The sequence below is a fragment of the Dipodomys merriami genome, unplaced genomic scaffold (assembly GCF_024711535.1).
Source record: "Dipodomys merriami isolate MVZ:Mamm:240054 unplaced genomic scaffold, mDipMer1.0.p SCAF_52, whole genome shotgun sequence".
NCBI classification, from domain to species: domain Eukaryota; kingdom Metazoa; phylum Chordata; class Mammalia; order Rodentia; family Heteromyidae; genus Dipodomys; species Dipodomys merriami.
In genome coordinates this window covers 1,267,386-1,292,080 of record NW_027206091.1, presented here as the reverse complement: position 1 = coordinate 1,292,080, position 24,695 = coordinate 1,267,386, and the positions used below count along the sequence as shown (strand labels likewise).

General features: G+C 36.9%; 1 protein-coding gene and 1 long non-coding RNA gene across 5 annotated transcripts in view; one reads left to right on the top strand and one right to left on the bottom strand.

The window, feature by feature from the left end:
• The window catches only part of Zcwpw2 (zinc finger CW-type and PWWP domain containing 2), a 105,215-nt gene extending 95,204 nt beyond the window's left edge, over window positions 1-10,011 (top strand). For all 3 annotated transcript variants that reach the window (XM_069998507.1, XM_069998506.1, XM_069998508.1), the window contains 2 exons: window positions 4,339-4,460; window positions 9,506-10,011. In XM_069998507.1, coding sequence (XP_069854608.1) covers window positions 4,339-4,460; window positions 9,506-9,667 — 284 coding nt within the window. In that variant the 3' untranslated portion in view covers window positions 9,668-10,011. The remainder of the gene's footprint in view (window positions 1-4,338; window positions 4,461-9,505) is intronic.
• On the bottom strand, window positions 6,286-24,341 carry LOC138811026 (uncharacterized). Of its 2 annotated transcripts, none has more exons than XR_011367313.1 (3): window positions 24,268-24,341; window positions 11,590-11,682; window positions 6,286-6,356 (listed from the first exon to the last, which is right to left on the bottom strand). It is a non-coding gene; the product is annotated as an uncharacterized lncRNA (long non-coding RNA). The 2 variants fall into 2 exon arrangements; XR_011367312.1 differs by lacking the exon at window positions 6,286-6,356 and adding an exon at window positions 9,111-9,176.
• Between the last annotated feature and the right edge of the window lie 354 nt (window positions 24,342-24,695).

The following is a 24,695-nucleotide window of genomic DNA, read 5'->3' as shown; positions in this document are numbered from 1 at the left end:
AAGCATGAATAGGGGCTTTACATATTCAGATACTGTCATCAGATATTCTGTTCTGAAATTTTAAAGAGAGATAATTTATCAGTAACATATTAATCTTATAAAGCATTAGGATTTCTCTTCAGATACCACAAGTTTATTACCTTTTTATCAATTAGATTTGGCTTCCATTTTGAATTTAGAATGTCAGAGAAAGGGCAGGGAAGTAACTCTTCAAAGAATAATTCACAAAGGAATAGCCATTGTTATAATAGCTTAAGTTAGAGTCAGTCTTGCATCAAACATTAAACTTATCCCATATTCTGCATCTTCTTGAATTTATACCCTACTTATTTCCTTATAGTCCCAGATGCTAAAAAGTTTTTTTTTTCTCTCTTCCTCTGGAGCCATATAAGCTTGGAAGAAAATAGTTAATATATGAAAGATTTGGTTTCTGGAATGAGTCTTAGTGGAAGCATGAAGATGTAAGAGCCTGGGTCTAGGAATAGGAAGGATGAAATGTTTTATCTTACTACTCAAGGAAAAAAAAAAGATGCCTACAGACTCTTGGTTTGGCATTTTCTTTACTTCCAAGCTAAAAAGTTGTGTTAACTTTCATCTCTTCTTCCCTCTATCTAATTTTCCCAAAGCACTATTTTTTCTTATTCCTGTTTGTGTATTTAAGAAGAGTGGTCTTGATTACATCTCAGCTTGTACTTTTCTCATCTATTTGTTTATATTGAAAGCACACAGAAGTCTGGTTACTTAAAAAAGCAAATGCTTGTTCTTCCTCTTCAACTTTCTCCTCCTCTTCTAGAATTTCAGCAATGAAATTGCCCTGAAATGTTAGTTTTTCCAAGGCAACTTGGGGTATCTAAACTCATAGCCACTAAATAGAGGAAGAAGTATTTTTTATGTTTTTATACAGAAGCAAAGAATGAAAAAAATTACATTTACTGAAACAGAGTGTTGTTTCTTATCAGGAATGAAAAAAGAACAGTGACTGATTTTACACTTATTGCCTTTACAAGCCAGATATGATGGACTTCAGTATTAGAGATTCTCTGTCTCTCTGTCTCTCTTTCTCTCTCGCTGTGTCTCTCTCTGTGTCTGTCTGTCTGTGTCTACGTCTGTGTCTGTTTGCTTCTGTGTGTCTCTGTCTCTCTCTCTCTCACACACATCAGTGGTAACTGTAATGGTATCACTTTATTCTCAACAAAAAATGGAAACAAGTCAGGAAACCTATAGAGTAATCAGTATTGATAGAAGATGATGGGTCATATAATTGCCAAAGGGATTCACTTTGTCTTTCTTTGGAGGATATTATTGAGAAATTTTGATAACCTACTTTACAGGTTACAGTAACTGCTATTTCTAGAGTATTATTTTGGAACTTCAATTTACAACTTCGATATACCTACTTAGAAAACAAGCCTCTTATTGCTTTGGAAGCAGAATAGAAGATTAACTTGATACCAAATTGTTGTGAACCCTGGTCCCTTCTGACCAGAAGGCACTGTAGGCATTTCTCTAAATCACTTAAAAAATAAGAGCTTACAATGCCATTTGTTACCAAAAATTGATTATATTTTAGCCTAACATTAGAAATATAAAGATGTTTCTTGACTACTTTTCTTTTCTAGTATGACTCAAAATCCATTTTTTCAACAGTGTCGGTTTCCATGGAGTTAGAATATGAAGCAGAAAAATTTGCTTTTGAGTAAGACAGGAAAATCATTATGAGTACAACCATACTATTTATATATTAGTAGGTTACTAATAAGAAATCTACCCCAAATGGGAAGTTAATTGCATTAAAAGCACTTCAATGGAAACTACATTCTTCTAGAAAATTCTGACTCAGTGGACATGTAGTTTTGTCTATATTGTTACATAAGTCCCTCAGGCAATTCTATGTCCATCAGATTTTGAATGGCATCGTTCTATAAGGAAACATTCTGTGTTCTTAGGCTTTAGCAACCTGTTTTTGTTTGGGTAAAAACACTGTAGTTTTTGTTTGTTTTTTAGCTTGAGGAATTACTCCAAGGTGTGTAATGGCTTATCAGAAAGCATCTTCCAAATTATTACTTTTTGTTGTTCTCTTTCTTTCTTTCTTTCTTTCTTTCTTTCTTTCTTTCTTTCTTTCTTTCTTTCTCTCTCTCTCTCTCTCTCTCTCTCTCTCTCTCTCTCTCTCTCTCTCTCTCTTTCTCTCTCTCTCCCCCTCTCTTTCTTTCTCTCTTTTTCTCTTTCCTTTCTTTCTTTCTGAGTTAAGCTGAATAGATCAGGTTGGCCTCCAGCTGCCATCCTTATACTTTACCCTATTGAGTTCTGGGATTACAGGCATGTGCCACCAGACCCAGCTCAGATTGCTTTGAAAGAAGTTTGGTTAAGATTGACTAGAAAGAGATTATGACCAGGAAAGTTTATTAGTCCATACTTATTCTCTTGAGTTTCTGGTTCATAATAGATCCTAATAAAGTAGTTATTTGTTGATTGAAAGTGCTTAGGGAGAATAATACTGACAAAAATAATTTTTGTAGACAAAATTACAATGTAAGATGAAAAATTATATTCCCACTACTATAGCAACAAGTAATAAAGGTAAATTTTAAAGATATTTTTATTAGTACATATCAATTATACAATCTTTTCTTTGTGACATTCTGTATATGCATCTCATGTGCTTTGTTCATCTTTATTCCTTCTGTTATACTCAAAGAAAGAAACTTTCTGCCTTATGACTTGCCATGATTTTATTTAACACTATCATTAATAACCGTTTTAACAGGACTAGAATTTTTCTTGATGTGATTTCTGTATGTATTTTAATGCTCCATGAATTTTCAGCTGCTCTACCTGGATTTTGATAACCTGCCAAAATGGCAGGTAGTAGGAGGTGGTATGTTAGTTTTTAGTAATCAAAGTGGAAGATGAAGGGATATAGACTCATGGCTGTTCCCTCCAAATTATATTCTTGTTGGAAGGGCTTTTCTGATTCTCCATCTGTCTCTGGTGTAGCACAGCAGGTTACATATGGCCTATTTTCTGTGATCTTTGCATCAACATGATCCTATATAAAATAAAAATATGAGTCAAGAATTCAAATTCATATTGTTAATTAGTGTTTTGATTTTATAGAGTTATACAGGCTTTTATTTGTTTGGGAAATTATTTTTAAATCAAGTTCAATGAGATTATTATTTTTTTGCCTAAAAATTTGCATCAAAGTAATGCAAAATATACTTTATAAATGCAGTAATTTCTTTTCTACAACAAAATTGTAGAACTGAGAACTGAGATATTTTGCAATTTAGGTTAGAAATGGATGAACAACTCGACCCCCCCGCCTTTCTTGGGTTTGAGCTTGCAGCTTGTGCTTCAAAATTAGGTACTCTATCAACAAGTTTCCCCCCTTGTTGTTTATTTTAAATTATTTGATTTTTAAATTAACATATATTTGTAGTATGAGAGGGTTTCATTGTGATATTTCGGTAAATGCACACAGTGCACTTTGAACAAACTCACATTATACATCACATTCCTATTCTACTCCCTCTCCTTCCCTCTTTGTATGGGTTATTTTTGTGTTAAGGCCTCACTTTCTGCCCAAGTGCACATCTGGACTATAATTATTTTTCACTTCGCACCCAGATTTCTTCATTTGGGTTAGAATTTCATGGAAATTTCTTCCCTGGGCTGTTCTGGAACTGTAACTCTTTAGCTTCCCACTTGGATAGAAGGACAGGTACACATCATTGGGCCCAGCTATTGTTAGAGAAGTGGGGGTGTCTCAAGAATTTTCTGCATGGGCTAGCCACAAAGTACAATCTTCTTGATCTCAGCCTTCCAAGTAGCCAGGATTACATGCTTTGGTTTTCCTTTTAAACAGTTTTAGTAGCCCATAGTATGGGTTGGCAAACTGGCCCATAGGCCACTAGCTGTTGCTTGTTTTGTAAGTTAAGTTTTATTCAAACAGCCATTCTTGTTTATTTATGTGCATGACTATAGCTTTTACTACAATAGCAGAACTGAACAGTTATTATAGGGATCATCTGGATCATTAGCGTCAAAAAATTGCAAAAAATCTAGTTTAGTATCTTGGGACCATAATTTTAAAAGCTATACAGCAACTTTTCTACTAAGATTTTGATATTTCAAAGTTATTTAATAGTGTATGCATAATAAGCATATCACACTTTTCAAATAATTACAGGAGATTCACCTGGAGATAAAAATGTAATTCTGCATAAACAAGGATCATACACTGTAACATTTGCAAGTTTTCTTCTTTCTGGATTATTAAGGTTATGAATTAAATGTAATTAATTAAAGGATGTACTATGTTAAATTATTTTCCTTTAGTTGTCACTGAAACAGAAATTTTACTGAAAGAGCTGGAAAAAATGTTACAACAAGCACTTGAGCCCACATCAATGCCTGATGGATCTAAGGGAGAAAAAGAAGAAATCAATACAGGAGACAAGGTAGTATTGGTATTTATCATGAGGTTTAAATAGTAGCAACTTCAAATTTTTTTAAATGCTCCTGGTTGCACAATTCTAATTTCACAGAATACCTTTTATACATCTGAAATTTGAGCCTTGATTATCATATTGTGAGTAATAAACCAGTGATAAAAATCAGAAGTACATCAATTTAAGCAGAATTGTTTTTTTAATTTTAAAACTTTAGGTTTGGGATAGAAGATGGAGGGGCTGTGATAGCTGAGGTAGTCTATTATAGAAAGACCTCTTCCCTGCTCTGACCTTCGCAGTTAGGTACAAAGGCCAGAACAATAAAGATGGTCACTGAGCAAGGATATCAGCTGTCTGGAAAACGTGCCAGGTCTGGTCTACATATTGGAATAACCTCTATAAAACTTCATTATTCACATAAGGTCCACCATTTATATCTGGTTACTAGCCTCCTTTGTCCAATTGTATTGAACTTGGGAAGGCCATATGTGCTTCCTTTATTTGTGTCTTTGGAAATAAAATGAGGAATTGTTTAACAAAACTCAGATCATTAATGGAAAGACCCAATCTTATAGATGTGAGAAAAATAAGTTACACACAGCTGTGTGTGTATATATGAGGTACTACAGTTATTCCTTAAATAGTTAGAAAATAGAAATATACTGTGAATATCATCCAAAGAACATATTAAAATTAACTCAAATATAATGCCCAAGTGCTCCCAAGTCCTGGTCCTACCATTAAAGATATGTATTATTTAGTGAAATTATTCATCACCTGCCTTGGACAATCATTTTAAGGACTAAATAAGGTAAACTAGAATAAATGCTAGGCATATAATCAGATAGCGTTATATATGAGAGTAGGCAATGATAGTTTCTAGCGAGAATGAGCACTTCATTATCTTATCTACCACATTTTCATTTAAACAGCTGCCATCCCAAGTCTGTTTTCAGATGAAAGAAGTGTATTTAGAAAGGTAAAGGTGGCTTCTACATTTGGCTGATATACTGATTTCATTTCTAACTTCAACAAGTACAAAAAGGAGGCTTCTTGTTATTGTTGTCTTATTGAGAAAGGGTTTTGCTAGGTAACCCAGGCTAGCTTCAAACTTGAGATCCTCCTGCCTCTGCATACTAAGTGGTGGGATTACGGGTATATACTCCCTCTCCTCCTCAGCAGCCTTACTCACTTCCAGCTAAAGATGGAATTTTTGAACTCTTGATATATTGAGTTAGAAATTAAGGAAACATGCATAATTTTCCATCAGAGAGATAAATGTATTACAAGAAAATAAAACTAATGCCAACTCTTGCTGAGTTGAAAAACATTATTAAATTGACCATCCAACTTACATGAATTTACATGCATTATACATACCAATTAAAGTTCCTTTCTAAAAAGATGTTTTTCTGTGCAGATCTGTTGTGTAATAAGATCTATAATATAAACAGATGTCATCCATCTTAAGTATACCTGATATATAAATTACTATTTTCTAGCAATTGTCTTCTTTATTTGGGCATCTTATGTTTGGTCCATGTTTTCTTCAGTCCTAACAGTTTTTCTTTTCAAAATTACAGACAGGTTGACCTTTACAGTGATGTCCTGGAACCTTTTCAGTCAACAAATTGGTTTCGATTGTACCATTAAAAACTAGTGACTTTATAGAATAGAAAACTATTTCTGATTTTTATTTCTTATAATAAAGTACATACTTTTATTATGTCATTAGGCAGGGGCTTACTTTTATTTTAAATTCTTATGTTATGCTTTCAAAAGGCATTCAGGAATTGTAAAAAGTAATTATTTCAACTTGCCTCATGGTAGGAGTGCCACCTTCTGGCAGGCTCCTTACTGTTCTCCATACTCTTGCCAGGCTCAAGATTAAAAGGGCCCTGTTCACTGTTAAATGAAATAGCAACAAAACCATCAAAGTTAGTTTCCAGTTTGAAAGTATACAAATAATCACCTCTGGGATATCTTCTTTGGTTTCTTTTGGTTAGTACAAAGAACTAATATGGCTTCCAAACACAACTGTACTTACACTGGAGATATGCGATTTCTTTTTAGGAGAAATACCCTCTGATAAGCTAAATACATTAAAAGGATTTATCTGGGCCTGGCTTACTTCACATAATATTATTTTTTTACAAGTCTTTCCATTTCCTAACAAATGGGGCAATGTCATTCTTTCTGATGGAGGCATAGAATTCCATTGTGTATATATACCACATTTTCTTAATCCATTCATCTACTGAGGGGCATCTGGGTTGGTTCCATATCTTAGCTATGGTAAATAATGCTGCAGTAAACATAGTCATGCTGGCAGTTTTAGTATGATCTTGTTTGTGATCATTTGGGTAAATGCCCAAAAGTGGGACTGCTGGGTCATAGGGGAGCTCTATGTGGAGTCTTTTGAGGAACCTCTATACTACTTTCCAAAGTTTACACTCCCACCAACAATGCAGTAAGGTTCCATTCTGTACACATCCCCTCCAGCCATGTAATTGTAACCCTTCTGTATGGTATTTTCACACACAAAAAAGAAAAACTTTTTTTTGGGGGGGGGGGGTCCGGTTGTGGAGCCTGAACTCTGGGCCTGGACGCTGTCCCTCAGCTCTTCAGCTCAAGGCTAGCACTCTACCACTTGAGCCACAGCGCCTCTCCTGGCTTTTTTCTTTTTGCTTATGTGGTGCTGAGGAATCGAACCCAGGGCCTCAGGCATGCAAGGCAAGCGCTCTACCACTGAGCCACTTTCCCAGCCCCCAAAAACGTTTTTTTTTTAAAAAAAAGGATTTATCTGATCATTTAAAGCTATTTTCACAGCTGTATATGTGATCATACACACACACACACACACACACATATTTTGCAGTCGTGGGGCTTGAACTCTGGGCCTGAGCACTGTCCCTTAGGTCTTCAGCTCAAGGCTAGTGCTCTACCACTTGAGCCATAGCACCATTTCCAGTTTTCTGGCAGTTTATTGGAGATAAGAGTTTCATAGACTTTCCTGCCTGGGCTGGCTTTGAACGGCGATCCTCAGATCCATGCCTCCTGAGTTGCTAGGATTATAGGCGTGAGCCACCAGCGCCCGGCTTGATCATATTTTTTATCATTCATTTCACCTGTGAAATGAATACCTTCAGCATTTCCACCAGTGGATGAAAATAATACCACGTTAGGAAAAAATCATATACCATATGTTACCAGAATTCTTTCCTATTTGTCACTGAAGTGCTTTTAGAGATCATATTCCTTGGTAGAGTCACTTTCTTAATTAGGCTCTCCTTTAGCTAATATTAAAAGTGGCAGATCCTGATTTGGTAAAGCAATTGGAGGAAATTAACTAAATTTTTCTAAATATGCCTGAGTAATTAAAAAATTGGAATTATATACAAATATGATGACTTGCTACATAATAATTTGGACTTAAAAGTACAATTTATATGTTAAAATGTATAAACTACAAGTATGTTCTTTTTTCTCTTTGAATTGCATGAGAAGTCAGTCCTAACATTAATAAACTCGAGACTATAAATCTCATGCGTATGCGTATGATGAATACACACATTTTACCACTATTCTCCCCTACTCAGCTAGAGCACATAGTGACTGTTCAATGTAAATAAGCTAGGAGAAGCTAACTACAGAAACTGTGATTACACCTTCTGAGTTATAATTTTGAAAATAAACCTGTGGAGGTTGGTTAATATCAAAATACAGTATGTCAAAATACAAAAATGACAAAAAGGAATCTCACTGACATCTGTTGAATATTAGCTTAGTGGGAGTAGGAAATAAAACGAATAAAAGATATTAATTAAAATATAATATAGGCATATGCAAATACCAGGGGGAAACTCCATGATACAATTAAAGTCTACAAAAAAATGAATAACAGGTTCTGTTGCAGGGAGGGTATCAATGGGATAGGAAAGGCCAATGAGATTGTGAAAGAGATGGAGGTGAATGTGGTCAAATTACTTTAGATACATGGAAGAGAAAAAAGAAATGAATCCTGTTGAAATTGTTTTAAGAAGAGGAGAGGGGCAAAGGGAAAGTGATACACAGTGGGTTAGAGTGATGGGGTACCTTGTTTTCATGAATGGAAATAGGTTTCATTGTGAAACCTTTCCTTGTACAACTAATGTATACTAATAAAAAATCTTAATTAAAATAAAAAATGTTTACATAGTTCCAAACAAATGTGGAACCAAAAATTGGCAATATTGAGGAATTAGAAACAGAGCTTAAATAATAACTTTTTTGTGAGAGAGCAGTCATTTGGTTTGCACTCAAGACCTTGAACTTGCTAGGCAGATGTACTACCACTTAAGCCATGCCTATAGTACTATTTTGCCTTAGTTATTGTTCAGATAGGACCTTAATGTTTTACCTGTAGCCAACCTTGGACCACAGGAACTTCACTATGGTTTAGCTATGGCCTCTTATGTAGCAGTCATGTACCTTCCTGTCTAGCTTGTTTGTTGAGATAGAGTCTTGCTAAGATATAGAACTATAATCCTGTCAATCTCTGCCTTCCAAGTAGTGGGGATTATAGGCATGAGCCATGGTGCCCAACCAATAATAATTTCACCACACACAGGATACTTTATACTATTATATTTGGGGTTCATTATTTGATTACCAGTAAAGAAAACTTTGTATACTGCTGTGGCTTGAAAAGTTTCTGTTTTCAGTTGTTTAAGGATACAGGTGGACCTGTTGCAACAATGAGAAGTACAAGTTGTCATGTCCAAAACTAGCTTTACAACGTCGGTGGGGGGGGGAAAGGGGGGGTAGGAGAAGGATTGGGATTGGGGGGGAGGGGGAGGCTGGGAAGGGATGTGAAGGGTAAACAAAGGAGGAGGCTGCAATGTTTGGTAAGAAATGTACACATTATCCTGCCCACGTAATTGTAACTCCTCTGTACAGTATGTTCACAAATTAAATTAAATTAAATTAAAAAAATACAAAGAAAAAAAATAAAAGTTACTGTTTTATTCTAATAGTGAAGTAATGTTCTAATGAATTCTCTGGTTGTTTTGCAGTTATCTGAATGTGGTCTTGGAGCTCTGGAAAGCAGTTCATGTCAGATCCACCAGGAAGATGACTGTGTTGTAATTGATGGAATAAAATTAAAAGCTGGAGAATGTATTGAGAAGATAACTAACAAGTTTAAGGAAATAGATGCCTTAATGTCTGAGTTTTAGAACATACATATTTTCAAAAGCTAATACAACAATACTGGCATCTTTATCTTTTGTCAAAGTCAGAAACTTCAAAAGCTTTAGTAATATAGGTTTACAGCAGGTTGATATTTGTAATCACTATATACTTCATATTTTGAGAATGCTCAGGGTTTGGGGAACCAATCAATTAGTATATAAGTTAAGGTTAGAATTTATTTCACAAACCTTGGATTATTTTGTCTTAATTTTAAAATGATTTGTGAACCTTATCTCCTAAATATGTGCTTTACAATAAATATTTAAGCCTTTTATTCAAATGTGACTAAGAAATAAAATGGCTGCCCATGCTATTACAATTCTTAGAGATAATTAAATCTAATACATTTAGAGAACATTTGTTTGTAGTAGAATTGAAGTATATACACAATAAAAGAAAATATAGAGTTGTATAATAAAGTTGCTAATTTCTTTTTTCTTGTCAAGGTGATGTACACAGGGGTTACAGTTACATAAGTAAGGTAATAAGTATATATCTTGTTACCCCTTTCCTCATTCTTTTCTCCCACTTGCCCTCTCCCCAAACCCCCTCCAAGTTGTTCAGATCATTTCTAACATACTGTCTTATGACTATCACTGTTGCATTGGTTCCCCCCTTGTTCTTTGTCTTGCCATTCTGTTGTTCCCCTTCCATAATTTGGATAAATGTATATACAATACTAGGGTACCAAAATCAAATACAATGACAACAGGGGATATACCATAGGGAGAAGAACATACAAAAGAAACAAAAAAAATCACATAGTACATTAAAAACAACAACAACAAGGAAAAAACCTCTTGTGTCCATGTCTTGGAGTTCATTTCGCTTACCATCATCTTATATGGTCATTTGTACATAGTATTGAGCTATTGTAATTCTCTTCTAGGTATATACTAATTATTACAATGAGGGAAACCATGAAGCTATATTTCTTTGGCTCTGGCTAACTTCACTTGACATGATTTTTTCCAAGTATTTCCATTTCCTTACAAATGGGGCAGTGTCATTCTTTCTGATGGAAGCATAGATAAGTGCACTAAAGGCTTAAAGAGAGACTTCTCTGAAGAGTAAATAAAAATGGCCAATAGACTCATGAAGAAATGCTCAACTTCTCTAGCCATAAAAGAAATGCAAATCAAAACAACATTGAGATTCCACCTCACCCCAGTTAGAATGGTTATAATCAAGACATCTAATAACAACAGATGCTGGAAGGGATGTGGCCAAAAGGGAACGCTGCACTGTTGGTGGGAATGTAAACTTGTTCAGCCACTTTGAAAAGTAGTATGGAGGTTCCTCAAAAGACTCCACATAGAACTCCCCCTGACCCAGCAATCCCACTTTTGGGCATTTACCCAAATGACCACAAAAAAGGCCATACTAAAGCTACCAGCACATCTACATTTATTGCAGCATTACTCATCATAGCTATGTTGCAAATTTCTCAAAAGTCAATTGCCTCATAGTACTGGAACAACTACCACAGACACCTTTCTTCAGACTTCCTGCTTAAAGAATCTCTGGGAAATTTTGGAACATCAGGATTATGAACACTTACTTGTCTATTAATCAGTATCTCTATGGAGCTGAGTGTGAGGAAATACAATTGATAATGTATCAAGAGAAGTTAATCTGACTATAAAAACTCCAACAAACTAAAAGTAAAAAGTACATCATTGCTCTGTGCTCCTATGAGCAGTTTTAGTAGGTGCCCTTCCAGGTCTTGTCCTACACATTGCAGAATAGGTGTATGTGCATACCTATCATGGTTCCTGCTCTTGCATTCTCTGTGCCTCTTTCTGTGGCTAGATAAGCAAGGACATTCCAGGCACATAAAGACAAAAAGTAAGACAAAGCTTAAAGTAAGAACAATAGCAGGAGAGAATGTGGGTACTGCTCTTACCTGAATGATCTGGATTGATGTGTATGTTGATAGGATCCCCCAGGAGATCTGTGAAGAGGCAGCTTCAGGAATTCTATCGGCATTCTGTAAGAGCTGGAATTACGGCATTACTTCAGCAGAGAGAAGTGGGTAGATTTAAGCGAAGTTGATTACATCAATGATTTATTAAGATTTGGAGGCTGTAGGAGTGAGACTGAAGAACATGTCTGGGAAAGGAGGGAGGAATCAAGGAAGACTCTAGAGTTCTGGTATTCACAATGCTGTTCACTGAGATAATGCATGAGATAATACACTGAGATAATAAAATTGATCAATTAGATCAATTTTATGACATGCAGCTAATACCTCTTAGTGGAACAGCCAGTGCTCATTATCTTCTGATTTCATAGACAGGTACTGAAATTTCCATACTGAACTAATCTCTGCCAACATTTTGGTTGTAGAAGTCTTATAGATTTCCACTAAAGTCTTTGTAAAGCTGAATAGCTCAGAATGATTCTGAGAACAAACATTTGGGTTGGCTTTGTCTACAGAGGAAATTGCAGTATGTTTCCAACAAGAGGCTGGGATCCTCTGTCCATGAAAAAATATAGGCTCTCCAGTTTCACAATAGACTGTGCTACTAAGCAGTATGAGGAAGCAATGGACTTAGAACTCTGTCTCTGGGACTCATAATCTTGCCTGGATAGCCCACTCTCTTCCTGTAGATATCCCATGTTCTGATGTACTGACCAGGACAGATAGGTGGGACACTGGGTCCTCCATGCCTGTCTTCAGATCTTAGTGTACCACCTACTATCTGATGATCCAAAACAAGTCACTTAACTTATCTGAGCTAAAGCTTTTTCCAAGTTGAAAGTGGAAAAGAAGGAATCAACATATATAAAGTATATATGACAGCCATAACCTCCGTAAAATAATGCTGGTTACAACTAAGCCTCTCCTGGGACTAACAAACTAATGAACATATTTTGCAGAACCCAAGGTGACACACCTGCTTCTGGGGGACTAGGACTGAATATTCTGTGATCAACTAACTTTCAGCACAAGCTCAAACTGAGAGACACCTTGTATTTACAGCTAAATTTTTATTGCCAAATCTACATGAGAATAACATTAGGAAGTTATATCTGCCCATCAAAAGAAGTTAAATTCAAGGTTTACTAGTATGTTGGAAATGAACTGTACAACTTGGGAGGGGGGGCGAAGATTGGGGGAAGGGTAAGTGGGAGAAAAATAAGGGAGAGAATAACAAGTTGGACAAAAAATGTACTCACTACTTTACATATGTAACGGTAACCCCTCAGTACATCACCTTGACAATAAACTTTTTAAAAACCCAACAAAGTATACCAGTCATACCAAAGTTTAAATGTGCTGTAAGGCAATATGCTAGAACATTTGCCTAAACATTTGATTTAGAATGATACATTCTTGTCCAGGTATATGATTAGTTTACTGATCCTTTTTGGAATGAGTAGGGTCCAGCCCTTCTGCTTTAAGTCTACAATAATGAGTTAATAGAAGATCATCGGAAGGGCTGAGTTAAATCTGTAGAACTTGAGGAGCTGATTGTCAATGCTATCTCTGTTAAACCCATATTCCTAGGAACATTGGTCCATTAATCCCATGCTGGAAGCTAAATTTTTCAGGGACTTCAGTAGTAAAATCCTTAACTTGTATACTTTGAACAGATAAGCCTTGTTGGCTACCATCAACAGAGGTGTTATAGGGAAAGTGAATTCACACACTTGCAAGTCTGTATTTGTTACAGCCTCAATTCTCATACTGTCATGTTGGTCTTAGATAATCCATTCACTAATAGACAAGCACAGTTACAAGTACTGTAAATAGAACTAGCAGCTATGTAGAAATAATTATTAGTCAGATTATTTTATGAGTGTTTCATGAAATTGAGGAATAATGATTGTGGTCATCATGCTGTGCAACAAACTTACCTCTCAAAATTTGGGATACAGAGGTCCTTTTCCACCTCTCGGTTCTAATACTTCAGCCATATGGCCTTCTCTATGATTTTTTCTGTGTATTTCATCCCAGTTAGTACTGTGTGATTTGCAAATTGTGATTTGAAGCCAACCTGAGCCAAAAGCACTGAAAGTCTGTCTCTAAAATAACCAGCAAAAAGCTGGGCAAGAGGCCCAAATACTAGGGTGCCAAGTAGTAGGGCTCACATAATAGGGTGCTAGCTGGTCAAGAGAACTGATTAAACTCAAACCCCTGAGATCAAAGCCTGGTACCAGAAAAATAAAAAGAGAAAAGCCCAGTTTTCTAGCAAAATTTAGAACCAATGGAAGTTGTGAAATTAGAAAATAAAATAGTCTCTTACTGTTAGCCTCTACCCAGAAAAAAAATAATTCTTAAAATATAAAGGCAAGGGTAGGGTTGCTAATAAGAACTAGAGAAGCAAAAGACCAGGTGACTTTTAGGAAAATAGGACTTTAGGATAAAGACCCGGTCAAGTGGGTGGCTATAGTATCTCACCATGTTACAAGGTGACTCTGGAGAGCTTTCATTTAGACAAAACTCTGAATAATTTTCAAGGTACAGTATCTTGGTCCCCTGATAATACCCTAAACTCTATAAGTAAATTTGAACAGAACAACGAGTTTGAAAAAAAAGTATTATTTTAGACACAGAGTATGAACTGGGACGAAATACACAGAAAAGGCCATGTGGCTGAAGTGTTAGAATTGAGAGGAGGAAAAGGACTTCTGCATCCCAAATTTTGTAGAGGTAAGTGTGCTGCACAGCATGATTATCACAATAGTCATCTGATGCATTTGAGTTCTTGATTCCAACTCTGTGGCAAGTTTCTCTCCTGTAGGAGTTCTTGTCCCTGGGGTACTGCACTATCAAAATGGATCTACATCCTGGGTTGGGCCCAGTGTGTGAGCTTGAAACCTGTCCAGCAGCCTTTCCAAATCAGCCTAATTCTGTCCCCTCAAATGCCCCTCAACTTAACCCTTTGTTCCCAGGTCTTATTTATCTTCATCAAGGAGACAGCATGTACACCAATTAAACATCGATCACCAGAAAAACCAATGAATACATCACTAAGAATTACTGAGTGGATCACTTCTTCCTTTAAGTACTATAGACTTCATGCAGTTAGATATATCCATAGTATGGAATATCTCCATTTAGTAAAGAAATACGTGTGTGTATTTTCACCCCCTCTTTTCTCCCATACCTCTTTAGCATTTTGCTATTGTATCAGGTATAGAGTGGACAAAACCTGGCTCTAGATTTTGCCTACTAATTTGCCTAAATATAAAGAAAATAAAAGGGCCAAAACTGAAGTGCATTTCTATTTAATTACTGCCTATATTGTTTCAATATGCTGTTTACTAACTTGGTGATGGAACAACCTAATCTTTCATAGGTAAAATTGTTATGGAATCATCAAAAGCAAAAGTTTTTATGAGTAAAGATATTTTATGTGGATATATTTGCAAATCAAGTTGATCTTCTGTTTGTTCTTTTTAAGACTCCCACATTTTAGTAGATTGCAAGTAACAGAGTTCTACAATATAACCATATGTTTGAAATGATCACTTTTCTTATACCTATTACTTGATCTACCACATCAATAACAAATTCTTTTCCATGTTTTCTAAACTTAATCTTTGGATGTCATCCCCAGTGGCATTATAATGCTGCATTGATGGGTATATTAATAACAGGATCTGTCTTTTACATTTTATTATTGAGTTTTCAAAATGTTTTCATTGAGTTGGGCCCTGATGACTCATGACTATAGTCCTAGCTACTTAGGAGGCTGAAAGCTGAGGTTCAAATCTGGCCTGGGCAGTAAAGTCTGTGAGACTCATCTCCAATGAACCAGCAAAAAGCTGGAAATGGGAGTGTGGCTAAAGTGGCACACTGCCAGACTTGAGAGAAAAAAAGCCAAATGAAGTCACAAGGCCCAGTATCAGCACACAAACACAAAGGACATTTATCACCTATTTCCTTCCCCTTCCACATTCAGTTTAAAGAGGAAGGTGAAATTAGTTTTAACATCAATAGGTAACAGCAAAGTTCCATGTTCATTTTAGATACATTCTACTATATGCATGAATACTTCTTTCAGGGAATCTGTGCTGAGGATATTCACTGCCAGCAAGGTGGAATTTGAGCCCATGCTCAAAATATCTGTTCAAAGCCAGGAAGCTCATTAAATGTTTGATTAGCATTAGTCTATTTTATTGTTGACATTTTCTCATTTTTGACATGCAATTAAGTTGCATGCACCTTAAATTTTATAAAACAAACCTCTTGCAATTTGTAGATGGGAAGAGAAGGCAGTGGAGGCACAGTACAATGATTCCTGTATGTTGTTCTGTTCTATCATTATATATTTTACAGTGTAGTTGAGGAGAGAAACCCATAAAACAAAGCCATAAGTTACGACAAAAGCATAGAGATCAGAAAAGTTGAAACAGCAACTAACAGTAACTAACATCAATAACTAGAGAGCAGTTTGGAGGGTAAGAGGGGAGGGATATTGGGAGTTAAGTCCGGATTGGGCAGGTGGGCCTTAATCAAAGAAGTCCTTTTATATCACCCCAAAGAAGCAAAACTGCATTCAGCAGGAGGGGACACAGTTTGTACACTACAGAAGAATAATGACCACCAGAATAACATGAATTTAACATCCAAGAGACTGGCTTTGAATCAGACCATTCTGCAATCAGCAAACATTACAGTACAGCAGGCAGATATATTATTCTGCCCACCTGTGCCTATGTCTGAGCAAATCCATGCCCTGATGTAGCTCAGATTGTCAGCTTCCACAGAGAGTACCTTAAGGTTGCCAGCAGGCAGCCAGTGACTATAAGATTGGGTATTTCCACACTCTTATTAAAGTCTCAGCTACCTGGGAATAAAGCACCATAGCTGCAGAGTGTTAAATGGCAAAGGTTCTCTGGTTGTTGGAAAGGTTGCAGGTGGATACTTCCATTTGTCCTCTGTGAAAGCTTAATATCATTTTCTTTTGCTCAAGCCAACTTATAGACCTCATTACTACAAGAGTTTGTGGGGCAGCTAAAGTAGCTTTTTTTTTCTTTTTAATTTTAACATACTGTCAGAATCATATTAGTGAAGAGCTAATGCATTTTTAACCAGCTTCAGCGACTGGCAGCTGTGGGACTGTAGTGGTGGCTAGTTGAGAGTGGTATCTGTATCAAGAGAGACTTCCCATTTTTGCTGTGAGTTATTGAAGGTAAGAGCTCCATGTCCTTCAACTTGGTGACCTGCCCAAATCACAGCATAGCACTCAGAAAACTGGAAGTGGCTCTGTGGCTCAAGTGGTAGAGTGTCAGCCTTGAGCTGAAGAGCTCGGGGACAGTGGCCAGGCGCAGAGTTCAAGCCCCACAACCAACAAAAAAAGAACGCTTACAAATATATTTCCAAATAACATGTACTTAAACAAAAACCAAGTGCAATAATGTCAACCAAATAAAGCTCCCATTGGCTGTTTCCTCTTAACTGCATGTTGTCAACATATTTACATGTCACAAATAGTATTTTCAATATGATTTTCCTGATTACCTAGTATTTGCTACATTTCTATTCATGTAATAAAATACCCTCAACACACATTTGATCTGTTCTTATATTTTCATAATTATAAACCATTTTACTTTAACCATCTTGTCACTAAATCTTTGTATTCATTCATAGATTTTTTTCTTGTTATTCTTAAAAAAGAAATTGAAAAGGCATAGTATTAGAACAATTTAAGCCTTTTTCTTTCCACCTATTTGTTATTGTGTAAGAGGCTGCTACTTATATCACTACATTGGGTTAATCTTTGTCCTAAGAGACATGGACTATAAATGACTTTGAGATGGAGAGGGTTTATGGTTTCACAGAGATAAGGTTAATAAATCAGACATTCAAATGAGAGGGAGTGAAGTACAACATTAAACATGTCATAGAGCACAACATAGGTGCTTTATGTATTTTCTGAAAAGTACTAATGGAAAGTCGTTCATTGATCAAGTAAATATTTTGGTGGACTGATAGAATTTTATAATCAAATTTCTGTTTGTTTCAATTGGGCTTCAACAGGGAAGTGAACATGCTTTAGAGCATGAGATCACTTTCTGCTGGTTCCATTATTAAGTTGGTGATGTGGGTTTTCTTCCTGTATTATAATCATGAGTAGTGAAAATTTTATATTAGATAACATGGGTGATATTTTTAAAAATCCACTTTCCCTGAATGAAATTGATTTTTTTTGTAGCAAGAGCATATAAAATATTCTTTGAATCTATATAAGTGCTTATTTTGTCTAAGTTTCTGTTTATAAAGCCTGGATTTGGATCGTGGCTTTCACACCAATTCAGACAGGAATGAGTGATGCCTTTTTTCATTTATCACAAGAGTAATGACCAACAGTCTGATAGCAAAACCAGGTTAACAGAGGAAAAACACAACCAATTTATTTAATCATGTTTAATTAATATGAGAGGCTTCAGAATGAAGAACCAAAAACTTCTGGTGAAAAAGATTCTACTTCCTCACTAAGATTTAGGGAAGAAAGAGATAGGAGGTCAGGAAAAATCAAAGGTGCAACTCTACAAAAAGTTCTGATCTAATGCTAATAGACTGTGGGGGAAAACCAAGAGACACCTCTGTTCAGAATTTTTTTTCCAGCAACTTCAGCAGCATTCAATCTTTCTGGATGTAGAAGAGAATCCTTTCTAGAGTGTGTGTGTGGGGGGTGGGGGGGGCTGTTGAAAGGAGTGTTATGGGTAGTGGCTCTGTGGCTCTAGCGGTAGAGCACCCACCTTGAGCTGAAGAGCGCAGGGACAGCGGCTAAGCCCAGAGTTCAAGCCCCATGACCGACAAAAGAAAAAAAGGAGTCTTATCACCTGCTATAGAGCAAGGTGAGCCAGGGTATTTCTCTATGGCTAGCCCTCACAGAGAAAGCAGAGATCACAGTAATTTTTTTTTTTTTGGTCGGTGGTGGGGCTTGAACTCTGGGCCTGGGCGCTGTCCCTGTGCTCTTCAGCTCAAGGCAAGTGTTCTACCACTTGAGCCACAGCGCTACTTTGGGCTTTCTAGTGGTTTATTGGAGATAAGAGTCTCACGGACTTTCCTGCCTGGGCTGACTTTGAACTGTGATCCTCAGATCTCAGCCTCCTGAGTAGCTAGGATGACAGGCGTGAGCCACCAGCGACCGGCAGATCATGGGAACCGGCAGATCACAGTAATTTTTTATGATTAGCTTTGGGAAATATAGGTTCCGTCTTCTAGGTCGCACCTTCAGGAAGAGGAATTCTAGTTTGTGTCTTGTGTGCCTTCTGCGAGAAGGCAGGAGGTAAGGAGATCAGAGCAAAACAGGTTTCTGGAGCTGTCTTCAAAGCCTTCGCTTGGGGTATTGCTTTTTGAGCCTCAATACTCCACCCCTTCACAAAATACTTAAATTTAATCAAAATCATTTGTTGTCCCATAATTTTTACCTTGCACCAACAGATTATGCCCTGAGATCAGGGCAGAGTTAGGGTTTTGTGGATTTTATAACCTTGGACATATGACAGCATGCAAGGTCTTAAATAAGTAATTGCTGAATGAATGAAAGGAATTTGTTATTACATTGTTTGAAACAAATACCCTTTCCCCAAAAGAATTAAACTTTCCACCTAACTTAACGGTTCCAATTATGTAAGCCCAAATTCTCTCAATGAAGAACACTTATATTAGTTATATATGGTTCATTACTTATTTCACTTGTAGAATACCAGTCTCCAGGGTGATTGTCACCTTCTAGTACTTAGAGTCTGGTGAGTTCAATTCCCTTTCACACTGAATACCATGGACTTGTGTAATCATGACCTGCAAGACACATTTATAAAGGACATTGCAACTTCTGTATGTTTTCCTTTCAGTAACTCTTTCCTCTGCTCAGTGAAGACATTTGTGCTTTCTACAAGGGAGGAAATGAGGCCTCTTATTGTCAGCCAACATGGTTTGTTTTTCAGAAAGTAGCCAACAAGCACCAGTGTCTTCAGATGACCACATTACAGGAGGACATCCTAATTACATCCTCATGAGAGAATGAAGCCAGAACCACCCAGTCACCCGTCATGCTGTTCTTATATTTCAGACACCCTGAAATTCTGTCAGGCAATAGGTGTTTATTGTTTTATACACTGATGTTTGGAAATAACTTTTGACACATTACTAAGTGGCTAATATAATGTGTGATAGGCTTGTCACGCCAAATGGATTATCAACATCTCAAAGGAAAAAAAAAGCTTGAATTTTTTCCTCACAGTGACCTTTCACAGTACTAAGATAATATTAATTCCAAGAAATCATGTCAATGTTTTATAATCACCTTCTAGTTCTTTCAAAAAATAATTATCTGGTGCCCTCCCATATATTCTTCTAGGGGCTAATAAAAGTACTAAACAAAAATGGACAAAGTAAATTCTAGTGGAGAAGATAGATAGTAATAAATGAAATAGGTTAGGACAGCTCAATAAAGACATCAAGCTTGGGGGGGGGGGGGAAGGACTAAGACCCAGATGCTGGTGGCTCACAAATATACTCCTAGCTACTGGGGAGGCTTAGATCTGAGTATCATAGTTCAAATGCAGCCTAGCCATACAAATGTGCAATGTTTAACTCTGATTAAGCAGCAAAAAGTCAGAAGTGGAGATGTGGCTCAAGTGTTAGAGCACCAGCCTTGAATCAAAAAGGCCAAGCAAGATTGCAAAGCCCTTAGTTCAAGCCCCAATACTGGTACACACACACACACACACACACACACACACACACACACACACACACACACACACACACAATAGGGCTGCAACTTTATATACTTTTAGATGAAGTATCAGGAAAACCACTCTGATTCATTTGAGCAGAAAGTCTGGGCAAAAGCAGACCAGGTAGAGGGAACTAAAGTTGAAAGGCCATGAGCTGGAAAGACATGTCATGGCATATTCAGTAAGGCCATAGTGCCCATGGCTGTGTCACATTGTACCACATTTTACTCTTCAGGTAATTGAGTTTCTCAGAATTGCAGCTTTGCATTTGATTTTCTCTTGGTAGCTTGGATCCTGCCTTCCCATTCTTTTTTATCCCTTAATTTGAACAGGGCAGTAGACATTAGTCCATGTTAAACAAATCTGTTCATGCACATTTATCATTTTATAAAGTCAAACACAGCTAATGAGTCAAAATAGGCTAATCTTTGTAGCTGGCATAAAAACACTGGAAAATTTACTGATTGTGATCTTCCTTTGGTGATTTCTGCTCCTTGAAGCTTTGTAACTGCATTAAAGCTATTAGTGCTCACTAATAAATCCTACATCCCTGTAGTAATGAAGATATGTTTGAAGGCTACTGACATTGCATGGAGCAGCCAGGATTACTCAATATATATGTATTAAGACATACGGTTCCAAGCTGACCACTAATTAGTTTTCTGCTCAGAACTAATAATTTTTTCCTAACTATTCTGTCATTCCACAATATGGACTTTCCTCCATTCTCTCTCTTGCCAAAAGAAACATGTCACAAGTGAATTGAATGATCAGTGAATAAATTCTTCCCTGATTAAAAGATTATGGTGATCATCAATAAATAAAACTGTGGTTGCATTTCCCATATAGCTCATTAAAATTTTTTACATTTCAGCTCAAATAAATAAGTAAATCCTTGCTTTCATAAACCCATTCCTCTGAGAAGAAGAATACAGAAGTTATAGTTAACATTTAGCATCTTAAGTTATCATGTAAAAAAAATAAGGTTGTAAAAAGACAGGTAAACCAGAGAGACTATATTGTGAAGATAGGAACAAAAGAAGAGCATGAAAATCATGAAGGAAGTTGTCAGAAAACTGAAAACTACAGCGAAACTAAGGCAAAAGAGAAAAGCAGCAAAGGATTACAGCCCATTAAAACCAATTTCCTGAGAGGGGGAGGGGAAAAGTGCCACCATAAGGGGAAATTCATGGCCCTGTGACGTACTACCTACAATGTGAGCCTGCTGTAGGGGGGCGGCAAATATGAGAGGAAAGGCAATCCTTAATGCCCCTTATCTTGGACGCTGATAGCAAGATGCCATCTCAAGACAGAGTCTAATGTTTAAAACTGAGCTACTTAGTCTGCACTCAGATCTCTCCAACCAGCATGAAATTCAGTGCTCCGTTTGTTATCAACACCACTTTTTGGGGGTGGTGTCAACCAAGTCCTGGACACTTACTCCTCTGGGGACACAAACTGAGGGAAATGTGTATCAAGCCCACAAGCTATAAAGGTCCAGGAAATCAAGAGTAACTCCCAGTATAAGAGAAAAGAAGCTTCTGTTGTGAAAGGAGCAAAGGTGCAGACAAGCAACCCTTCTATAAGACACTCATGTAGCTTACTTTGATCTGAGAGTTCTGGGGATCGGGTGAATGCTTCCCCACTGAGACACATCCCTAGTCCAGCTATGAAAAATAACACCCCAATCCAGCCACAACACTTTACTGCCTGAATGGGGTTCTTTCAACTTTAAGAACACAGATGACTAAAACTTCTAACCAACAACTTCGTCTCAGATATATACATTCAGCACAGAAATACAAATAATATGAAAAGTAAGGCAACATATGTGCTCCAAAAGGCAATAACTTCACAATAATGGACTTGGGCAACAGTGAAGCAGATGGAATTTTGAACAACAAACTCAAAATAACAATGATAAAAATGATCAATGAAATCAAAGAGCGCAGGCATACACAATTCAACAAAGAGGACAAAAACAATCAGCTAAATGGAATTAGAGATACTTCAAATAAATGGCTAAATAAAATAAGGAAGACAATGCTGGATATGAAGAAGGAATGTAACAAATGCATTTAAATCTTGAAAGAAATAAAACCTGGATGTGGAAAGGTCAATAACCCAAATAAAACCTCAGTTGATAAGACCTAGCTAATTGAACAAAACAAGTTGAAAACAGGATATAGGATATCTTAAATAGAGGAATTAGATCAATCAGACAATGACAGAATCAAAATGCTAAGAAAATATAAACAGAATATACAAGACCTCTGGGAGACCATCAAAAGACTAAACCTACAAATCATTAGTTTAGAACAAAGAGATACAAGCTAAAGGCATAGAAAACATATTCAATAAAATATTAGCATGAAATGTTCCCAATATTGAGAAAGAGCATTACGCAGGGACAGGATGCTCTCAGAACCCAAACAGACAAGATCAGAAATTAAACACCCTTAGACATATTCTAATTGAAACCTAAGTATACAGAACAAAGAAATAATATTGAAAGCTACAGACAGAAGCAACCAACCTAAAATTCATATAGAAACATAAAAGGCCTTCAATAGCAAAAGTAATCCTGAGCAAAAAGAATAAAGTTGGAGGTATCACAATATCTGACTTCAAATTAACCAAGTAACAAAACAAGCATTGTACTGGCACAAATACAGAAACAAAGACCAACAGAATAGAGTAGAAGTCCCAGTAAAAACCCCACATAACTACAGCTTCTTATTTTTGACAAAAGATCCAAAAACACACATGAGAAATAAACTGTCTTTCACTAACGGATTATACGTAGAAAACTGAAACAGGATCCAAATGGGGGAAGGGGTAACAAGTTTGGCAAGAAACGTACTTATTACCTTACTTAGTAACCGTAATCCCTCTGTACATCACCTTGACAATAAAAAATTTAAGAAATCAACTAGAAATAGATCAAAAATGTTAAAAAAAACAAATGGGCAAATGAATAAATAGTTCCCAGAAGAAATGCAAGTGACTAATAAATGCACAAATATTTAAATCCTTATCCATAAAGGAAATGCAAAACAAAAGTACACTGAGATTCCATCTTACCCCAATAGAATGAGAATAAAATATATTGGGTTATTTCCAATATATGTTGGTGAGGATGCAGGAATAAAGGAACCCTCATATAGTATATGTAGGAATGTGGACTAGTGAAATCATGATAGAAGTCAGTATGGAGGTTCCTAACAAAAGTAAAAATGCAGCTACTTGTGGTCCTACCATACCACTCTTGAGCATATAGCCAAAAGAACGTAAAGCAACATGCTTTAAAGATACCTGCTAATCCATTTTATTATAGTCCAGTGTAATGGCTAAGTTGCAACTGGTTAATGGTTGAAGAAAATATATGTGTATTATATAAATGTTAACACATTTATTATTCAGCCATAAGTAAAACAAATTACCTAATTGACAGCAACGAGTGGACTGGAGGTCAAAAGGTCAAATTGCTCAAATTTTGCTTATACGTGGGATCTAGACCTAAAATGGTGATGATGTGATGATCCTAGGACATAAATGTAAAATAAGGATTGTCACAAGGCTCATGAGGTGGACCAATGGAGAAAAGAGAAGGCAGTAAAGGAGATGAAGAGCATCAAAATGTGTTACATATACATAAAGATAGCACAATACAATCTTGAAACACTGCCTGAAGGGTATTAAGAAAATTTAATAGAGTGAACTTGTTCAAAATGCACTGAATGTGTATTTTGATTCGGTGTGAATGAACCTCCTTGAGATATTAATGTACATTAATAAATAGTTTTAAAATGAGTGATTTCCTTTTTGTTTCTTTGTTTAGTACTGTGGTTTGAACTGTGGGTCTCATACTTACTAGGCAAACATCCTCCCATTGAATCACATCTCCAGTGGAACATGAATGGTGGGAGATCTTTTCTGTTGTTGTTTTATACATTTTATAAAATGACTTTGACAAGTTAATCAGTTACTCTGTGCCCCTGCGCATGCGCGTTTCTCGTGCGGTGACAGCCGCTGCGATCCCCTATGCATGTGGCCCTGCGGCTTCCGGCGCGCGTCCCCCGCCCGGTCCTCAGGCCCAGTCCCAGTCCGGCAGGCGGCCCGCGTGGCGGCCAAAGGACCCCGGGTGTCACCGTCGGTGGGAGTCCTAGCCCCGCCCCACGGGGGGGTCCCCCAAGTGGCCAAGACCCGTGGGACTTCACTGCCGACGACCCTCCTCGAGACAATGAACCAGCGGGCAGAGTCTCGAGGCACTTCCGGGTCTCGAGGCACTTCCGGGCCGGC